Here is a 9,167-nt window from a genome sequence, read left to right as displayed (position 1 = left end):
ATCACTGTTAAACACTGAAGCCTACCTCAAGCTTGTTGCTTACCATCTACATACTGATAGTAAGACCTCCTGATGGCTGCTCCCAGCAGGACAGCACACCATGTCTCAAAGCTCAAATCATCTCAAACTGGTTTCATGACTGTGACAGTTAATCTAGTAGAGACCTCTGGGATGTGGTGGAACAGGAGATTTCAATCATGGATGTCCAGCTGACAAATCTGCACCAAGTCTGTGACACCATGAAGTTAACGTCCAGCACCTCGCTGAATCTGAAGTTCAGAGGCAAAAGGGGTCCGATCTGGTAATAACACAGTAATAAAGCATCCAGTGAGTCTTAATAACCCAAGTAACTCTTTACCAAATTATTTGATTTCTTCAAATACTGTCAAATCTACCACTTGACAATTTTCCCGTTTCCTTTTGCATCTTTGTCAAACTGTATATATTTTACAGAATAATATCACACAAAAGCAAAACGACGGCTAAAAGTTAAATGGTTTTTAGAGTTAACCCTTTATTTAAAGAAACAATCAAGCATCACAGGTGACTCACTGTAAAGTGAGAATGCTACAAGTCATATGTACAACCAGTTTCATCCATCACCTAAATGATCAATTGGCTTTTTAAGGAATAAAAATCAGCATAGAAAAAAAAAATCTTAATAAATGCAAGTCATTACAAGCCCCTTCAGAACAAAAAACGTGTAACAAAACACTGGTCGTATACTGGGTCTGTTGTTTGGTTAAAAGGAGGAAAAGTATACAGGAGTTAATGTTCTTTGAGTGTCATCGTTCATAAAGTGTTAACGAGACATCAGTGCACCATGTGTGTCACTCATGCATATAAAAGAAGCTCAGGTGTTTGACATTTTTACAAGTGATGTTGGTGGGGAAAAAAAAGAAAACACGTCAGTTTTATTATTGCTCCACAAAGCGGAGCAGCATTAGTACAGATATGCCACACATCGCTCTGGATACAGGAATTTACCAAGTCTTCACATTGTTCGTCTTCTTAATCGCACCTACACGGTGCTGTAGACCTGGCATCACAAAGGGTTTTGTTTTTTTTTTAGATCAAATATATTTTCATACTTAAAGAATCACAAGTAAAAATATTAGAAACAGATAATAAATCAGACATAACATTAATAGCTTTAGGATAACTTATGGGGAAACTAAAGAATCTACTGAAAAACATTCTCCACGTCTTTAATTTAAACTCAATAACGCATCTGTGCAGGATGGCCTAGTTCTTTGCTAAACAACAGAAACGCAGCCAAGTCAAAGTGAAAGAGTGATGTGATCGTCGCTCTTTCTTTAGCATAGATGCTATTCGAAGGGTTCCTGCCCCACATGTACCTGTCTCAAGAGGATGTCTGTAATACAGGCTGTGTTAACTGCTTAAACTAGTATTCTAAATAGGGTCACAAATACAAATGTAGCCACATTTGTATTTGGTATACTTAAAATATTTGCCACAAAGCTTGTGGCTGAGTTTAAATTAACTTCACATGAATAAAAGAGAGAAAACAAGCATCACTGTTTGCCCCCCTCCATTCCAAGTCTAAACCATAGCTGTAACAGTACTGCTAATACAAACGTAAAGATTCCTGCAGTTGCTTCAATTTAAAAGCCTCCATTTGGTAAGAAGGAGGCTTTTATAGTGAAGCAGCCCCAGAAAAGTCAACGTGAGAAAATATCAAATCACTCTTTTTTTTTTAAATTCTGCAACAAGCAAACTGAAATCTTTATAATAAAAACTAACATTTTAGACGTCCTTTGCCACGTTCTCGCCATCAGACACAGAAAGTGGAAAGGTGTGTGAACATTAGCGTTCAAGTTGCAGATTAAATCAAATTAAATGACGTTATCTCTCCCCATAGATAACCTACAACCCTGTTATAATAATTCAGAGATTAAAAATATAACACACACATTTATTTAAAAAACAATGCATAGCATAAACATCGTTGCAAAACTCCAGCCGCACTGCACGTCATACCTAAACCTCAGCCAGACCGTTTGTTTCCACAAGTAGAAACGGGTGTCTGAAGTGCTGCTTTTCTTTTTCCAGGTGGAGTCTGCTGCTTAGGCTTAGAGAGAGAGCAGAGGCGAAAGTCAAAAGCTCTCCTTTAAAAAAAAATGGGGGAGGGAGAAGAAGAAAAGTGAGGCATTTTTAGGGTCTTGGGGGTGAGGAACAGGACCAGCGGGAAGATATTGGACTCTGCTCTAAAACAAACAAACAAACAAACAAACAAAAAAACAAACACTGCTGCTCAGGAACTTGGCTCCTTCAACTCTACTGTCTCCACGGTACTCGTGTCAAGAGGAGGCTCTCTCTCTCTCTAAGTGTCCTCCTCCTCTTCCTCGCCCCGGTTGCCCACCACCCGCTTCCTCAGGGCGTCGTCAGGGAAAGCCTGCCCCCTGGGTTCAGGGCGGCCCTCGGGAGATCCTCTCCGCTTTCTCCAGACCTCGTCGTGGTCCTCTTCTTCCTCCTCTTCGTCATCTTCCTCGCCGTCAGCCTCAGTGGCATCCTCTTGTTGCTGGATTAATCTTGCCTGATCTATAGTCTGTTTCTCTGCACAGCAGCATTTAGAGCAACAGTTAGTATCTTACTGTATATAACATAAATGTGAATTAGTATTTAGTCTAATCTATTACAAAACTCACTCGGGTAGTAATCGGGAGAAGAAAATCTTCTTGAGGGGAAGACGAAATCTGCAATGAACACCAGTAACTGCAACAGACAAGACAGGATTAATCGTTAAACCACTGGGAATGTGTGCATTTGTGATGAACGATGTAAGAGCTTCAAAACAGAATCATTTCGGTTTCATAATAACGAAGCACGGCAAAATTACTCACCAGACCCAACGCCAGGCCAGAAAACAGAGTGGCCAAGCCAAAGATAACATATGATCCCCACACGGGAATCCCCAGCTTCTCCGTCATGTAGTTATGACAACGCTGGAAATCACAAGAGACGAGATATTTCAACCCACATCAACAAAGCAGGCTGGTTATTCTTTAGATCCTTTTATAACCCATGCTTTTGTTTATATGTAGCTAAAATTCATGTCATCAATAGAAGGGTCCAGTGAACCTCTGGCGCCACCTTCAGGCCACACGCTGAACTGATTATACTGGTACAGCAGGGTAGAGCGCCAGCAACCACTACAATAGAGATTTGAAAGTTGAATCTATTGTTTTTATAGCTTATATATACACAATTTAGTTCTTGTTTTAACAGCTGCAGTTCTGTGCAAAAGTCTTAAACCTCCCCTAATTTCTTTATACCGTATTTGAAAAATGGGAAAAGGGTGCAGAGATTTATTGAACATAGATGGAAATACAGAATAAGAGACAAAAAGTGAGATTCTTATAAGCTTAAGAGTTAATTTTTGGTATGACCACAGCCTTAACGCTTTTAGGCAAGCCTTTTCTATCATTTCTCTTCTTTGACTGCCTTTTGTTCAATATGCAGCCAAATGCAGTCAATGTCAAAAGAAAAACTTTGTAAGACCTTCAGACAGTCTGGAGGACGATTGCTCAAGACTGTTAAAAAATATTCACAAGAAAGTGTGACTCCTTGGAAACAAATGTAAAGAAATGAGGGGTAGCTCAAGACTATTGCACAGTTTTGCATCACAGCTGAACTGAATTAGATTCGGGAATATTAATCAACAGCTAAACAGTAAGATATCACGACACTTAAACTGTCATTTAAAAAGAAGCTGCCAACGGAAATACTCAAAATATATTTGAAACATCAAGTATGTGGTAGAGTTTATTTGTGTCCTGGTGTGTTTATCAATGTGTAAAGCCATTCTTAAGCCATCTGTCATAACTGTCATAACCCCATGCAACTGATGTGTGTCTTAACTCTGCATCCCAATTCAATTAAGCAAAGCAAGGCTTCCCTCAAAATTTCCTGTCTCCACCTATTTGAGTAATGTTTGATTACTCAATTCTCTGTGAGGTCCACTGTAAATATCAACACCACTTACATTTGTTTTTCATTCAGTGTGCCAGCTCTGAAACTCCGTAAAACTGGATTAGAAGTTTACACTTCGCACATGAAAGCAAGTCTAATTTCAACATGTAATTTCACTTTAGGCGTGACATGCACACAAAACAAATGCTTAATATGCATAATAACCTACAGCACTGAGAGAGAAATCCTCACTTACCCGGATAAACATGGAGAGCTTGAACAAAGCAGACATCGAATTCATTCTGTCAACAGAGGAGGGGAGGACAGCGTGTAATTTAACACTGTTTCAATCTCTCACATCACTACAAAGCCAAAAGACAAAAATAACAGGAGCGGCACAGGAGGGTGTGCATTTGTGTCTCACTTCAAAGCATCATGAAGAAAAGAGTAAACACTTCAAGTTATTTCCTGCTTTTTCAAAGGAGTAATGTACAACAGTGACTCATTATTATTAAACTGATCAATAAATGGAGAATGAATCATTTCCCATCACAAATTCTACCTAGAACCTAGAACATAAAGGAAAACTAATTTAACTAATAACCCGGGCTGATAAATCTCTAGCATTAATAGCATAGTGACTTAGCTGAAGATACAAACTCACAAAAAGGAAGACGGTCCAAACCAAGAGGAAACCGGCTCGACTGCTTTCCATTTCTGGTCATGAATGAAGCTGAGGAAGTCATCTTTAGTGCGAGCTCCCTGGTACTTGCGGAAGACGCCGTCCTTAGAGCTGAAACACACACAGATTCACACAGATAGGGACCATCTTATCGACTGATATACTATCAAAAAATGTGTGCATTTAGCAGCTTATAGTGGCTCTGAGCCTGAGAGCTGAAGTCGAGTGACAAGCTGCAGGATAAAGTAGTGAAGTTTGTGATAAAGACAAGATAAAGATTTGAATTTTCTCCACTAAACAAATGAAAAATGATTCTTGGGAAATATTTTACTGCATCAAGGGAAAGTTAATTCATTTGTGCTTCTATGTTTTCATGTCATGATTTCTGCGTTCTTCTGAACCACAGGTCCAATTATATGCCACTGCCAATGTATGAAGAGATAATGTGGCACTTTATATGATGAATTTACTGTTGAGCCTTCCTTCCAAACAAACAAACAAATGCATAGGTGCTGCTGACCTGTTCGCTGGCCGAAGCTGCAGATTTTGTAACTGTTAGAGCTGCAACTGCAATCAGTAATGCCATGGATAGCCATCAGGAGCTGAACTGTAACTCCTTTTTTGTGCTCCTAATATAATAAACCCTGAATTTGAACTGGCAGTGCTTCAGAAGGATAAATTTAGATCTGTTGCTAATAGAGCACAGGAATTCAAGAGCTCAGCCAGCACAAACTTGCCAATTCACTACAAACAAACATACACACACACACCCTGTATATAGCTAGTATTGCACACATAAACTGAGGTGACACAGCCAGAACAGCTAAAGCAGAGCCACTGTTATAATCTGTTTTAGTCAGCCAAATAAACAGTGCAGAGACACAGGTCAATCTTTCAATATGAATCACTGTGAGCTACAGGAAAATAGACAGTAGTTCAGGGGCACCAAAGTAGCCTTAGGTTATTTTTTTTCCACTTAAAATTTGGGTCTGTTGCAATCTGAAAACTTTACCTTCAACTCTGGCAGTTTAGGCTAGGTAATTTTGAAAACTATCTGTGGCATTTTGACTGTACTTCATTGTTACTGGAAACATGAAGGAAATGTGGAGAAAAAGACAGCAGGTTAGACTTGATCACAGGCTCAGAATTTACTAGTTGTTCCTCATACAAGACTAAAGATAATATTAAGACTGAGAAAGGACGGCACATTTCCATCCGAGTCACCAAGACTGTGGAATCGTTTCCTACTGCAGCTACTTTTAGCCGATTCTTTGAACTCTATGACAAAGCAGTTAAAACGTTTTTGTTCCTATCCTATAAATCCTATTTCTGCTACTGTACTTAAGAGTCCCAATGCAAAGTTTTCTGCCGTCCACAGACCAAACCATGATAAAACAAGAGCTTCTTACACAGCTGGGTTAACACATTTAAAAGAGGAAGTAAATAAAACCACAAAAATAACCAAGAACTTACTGGTAAATAGTAGGAAGTGAAGTGATGATGAATCGCCCGCTCAAACCTTAGAAAGGGAGGAGACAAGTACACTAAGTGACAGACATGTTGAAGTAATCTTCAGCTACAGACCAACATTAGTATTAACAACTTACAAAAGGCTGGAAAAACAATGACTGATTGACTGACTCACTGCAGAGTTGCCATATCACTGCCAAATCTGTAACATCATCTTTTCCAACACAGAGAGGTTTTCCTGAACTGCCCTGAAGCTTTGTTTCATGTGTACAAGTCATTGTGTAGTTGGTAAATGGGAGAGGTCATTCAAACCCACCTGGCTGCTCTGTCACATCCACTTTTGCTATGTTGACCCCCATGTCCTCTCCCCAGTCCGCAAACTCCTTCCACGCTGGTTGGAGCTGCTGGCACGCTGGACACCAAGGTGCGTAGCTGATGGAGATAAAGTTTCACAAAGAAAGACGCAAATCAGGAGCACAATCATCACTTTTACCGTGCAGATAACCACTAATCTACGAGCTATTATGAGTCTGTTCTTTAGCAAAGTGAACCCCATGCAACTGATGTAAGCTGGTTAGCTAAAAATAGCAGCTGTTAGCAGAGCTGAACAATTTTAATTTATTCTGACTACATGTCGGAATAAAAGATAACAATTAAATGAAACTAATGACCCGCGCCTGGAGACGGCTGGACTCGTGTTTGTAGGAGTTTAAAAATAAATCTAGCTGACTAGTTGTTAGCACCGGACGTTAGCAAGATACTGACAATTCAATCATCCATTCCCCAGTCAGGATCTCCTCCCAGTTAGCATCCGTTACTTCTTTGAGACTGTCCGGCTTGGCCAATACTGGCGACGATATAAAGCATATTCCCAGCAGTGAAAAGTATATCCATGACTTGTGCTTCGTTTGCAGAATTAAAGAAAACATGTTTGAGCCTCTGTTGCTCTTGGGTGCTACTGCTGCGGCTAGCTAGCAAACATGCCGTGCCTAACTTCCGCTGTGCGCCTAAACGTCACCGGTCAGCTGACGACTCAAATTATTTTAAATTAATTTTATAGCTAGAACCATAATTTTTGTTTTTATTATTTATTACTTTTTTAATCATTTCAATATTTATTTTATATCCTTATCCTTAAGGCAAAGGTTAAAATATCAATACTAAATCAATATACTTTCAGATATATTTGACGCTGGGATAGGCTCCAGCGCCCCCCGCGACCCTGAAAAGGAGAAGCGGAAGCGAATGGATGGATGGATGGATGGATATATTTATTTATAAATGTTTTACATATATATTTGTTTATATATTTGAAAATACATTTAATCTCATCAATTTAGACCTAGAACAGTTAGTAATGAACACATTTAATGCCTGTTAGCTGCAGGTTTTAATGTATTTATTTCTGTATTTTGTTTTATTTCATGAATCCTCCTGGCTTAACTTAGCAAATACACTGGATTTTCTTTTATTATTCCTTTTGTGTTTTAAAAAAGTAGAAGCATTAAAGGGAAGCAGAAATTTGCTTATTTACCTTATATTTTTTCTCGTTACCCATGATCTTATTCTACTACCTCCAGCTGCTTGCTTTTGGGGTTGGCACAGCACATCACAGTCCATCTCACCAGCATCCTCTTCTGTCACACCATTCCTCTGGATGTCCTCCTACGTCCATTTACTTGTCTTCTGCGGTCATCCTCTTTTACTCCTGCCAGCACCTCTCTTCTCCACCACTCTGTTACTTCTCCACCTTCATTCCTTTCACTCCTTTCCATCTTTACTGTTACACCTGTCTCCTTGTCTTTCACATTCATGTATTCTATGTTGTCTCTGCTGACTTTTATTCCTCTCCAGGCTCTTTTACCCTTGCTTCCTACTCTCACTATAGATCACGTCTCTGAACGTCATAGTCCAAGGAGACTTCTGCCTAACTTCATCTGTCAGGCTGTCCATTACCACTCCATACAAGAAGGGCCTCAGAGCGGATCCCTGATGTAATCCCACCCCCTTCTTGAACCAGTCTGTCACTCCTCTTGCACATCTCCACACTGTCCTGCTGTTCTCATAAATGCACCAGCCCTCACATGCTTTTCCGCCACTGCTGACTTCCTCATGCAGTATCACAGTTCCTCTTTTGGCATAATGAAGCTCCTGACCTTATAATTCTGCATCAACACTCTCAAAGCAAACATTGCATAATCTCTCCTTTAAAATATTCGTGTTTTTTTGTTAAGTAAATGCCAACTACCAGCAGGTGGTGCTACTGTTTTGTTTTGTTTTTTTAAAGGGAAAAAAGAAAGAAACTGCAGCTCTTAGTAATGTGTGTTTGGACTTAGTGGATCTAAGTATTACCTAATGATTAAATCCATCCTACTGCCAGACTGGTCGAAAGCACTGCACTAAGTACTAATATCTCAGTACTGACTATTGCTAAAGCAATTTGGTACAAATTACATCACAAGGGGCTTTAAAAAAAATGAAAACAAGATATATGACTGTTTCCCCAGACAAAGCTGATTTGACCTGAAGATAAAAGACACCTTCCTGCCTTCAAATTCATAAATGTCTTATTGAAGCCTTTTAGAGAATTCACGTCAAGAGATTAGGCTCTACATTCAAAACATTCTTGTGTTTAGCTATTTCGTTTAGTGGGTTGTGAGCCAAATACTATTTTATGCTTTGAAATGCTCCAGAAAAGACAGCTTGTGCTTTGCAACCACATAAAGCAAATGTTTCCCACCTATAAACCAGTGTGTGTGCGTCTGAGCCAGTCCTCTTTCCCTTCATGAGAGGATGTCACTCAGAGTAAACCCCAGAATGAGAGCACTTATTATTGTTGGGAACCTGCAGGCAAATTGAAACAGCTTCTAGTCATCACTGCACCTCACGCTCTAAAAATACCCTCCAGATGACATCCTTTTGTGCCCCTACTATTGTCCCCTTTCTCCAGCCATCGGCGCTGCTCCACTTACAAGGTTTAGGATTTCTAAGTCTGCAACAGTATTTAGTTTGGTTCACACTCATGTTTAGGTGAATAGCATTTTGAGTCATTATTTTTTTTATTAGATAAACAAACAATCCA

The 9,167-nt window shown here is 39.6% G+C and overlaps 1 protein-coding gene across 1 annotated transcript; it reads right to left on the bottom strand.

The window, feature by feature from the left end:
* Nucleotides 1–483: 483 nt before the first annotated feature.
* On the bottom strand, nucleotides 484–7,093 carry tmx1 (thioredoxin-related transmembrane protein 1). Its single transcript, XM_031737023.2, has 8 exons — nucleotides 6,851–7,093; nucleotides 6,402–6,517; nucleotides 6,089–6,134; nucleotides 4,598–4,726; nucleotides 4,190–4,235; nucleotides 2,865–2,966; nucleotides 2,670–2,736; nucleotides 484–2,577 (listed from the first exon to the last, which is right to left on the bottom strand). The coding sequence occupies exons 1-8, from the start codon at nucleotides 7,012–7,014 to the stop codon at nucleotides 2,345–2,347; spliced, it is 903 nt and encodes a 300-aa protein (XP_031592883.1). The 5' UTR covers nucleotides 7,015–7,093; the 3' UTR covers nucleotides 484–2,344.
* Nucleotides 7,094–9,167: the final 2,074 nt, after the last annotated feature.

Source organism: Oreochromis aureus, linkage group 19 (assembly GCF_013358895.1).
Source record: "Oreochromis aureus strain Israel breed Guangdong linkage group 19, ZZ_aureus, whole genome shotgun sequence".
Classification (NCBI taxonomy): Eukaryota; Metazoa; Chordata; class Actinopteri; order Cichliformes; family Cichlidae; genus Oreochromis; species Oreochromis aureus.
This window is presented reverse-complemented; position numbering and strand designations above follow the sequence as displayed.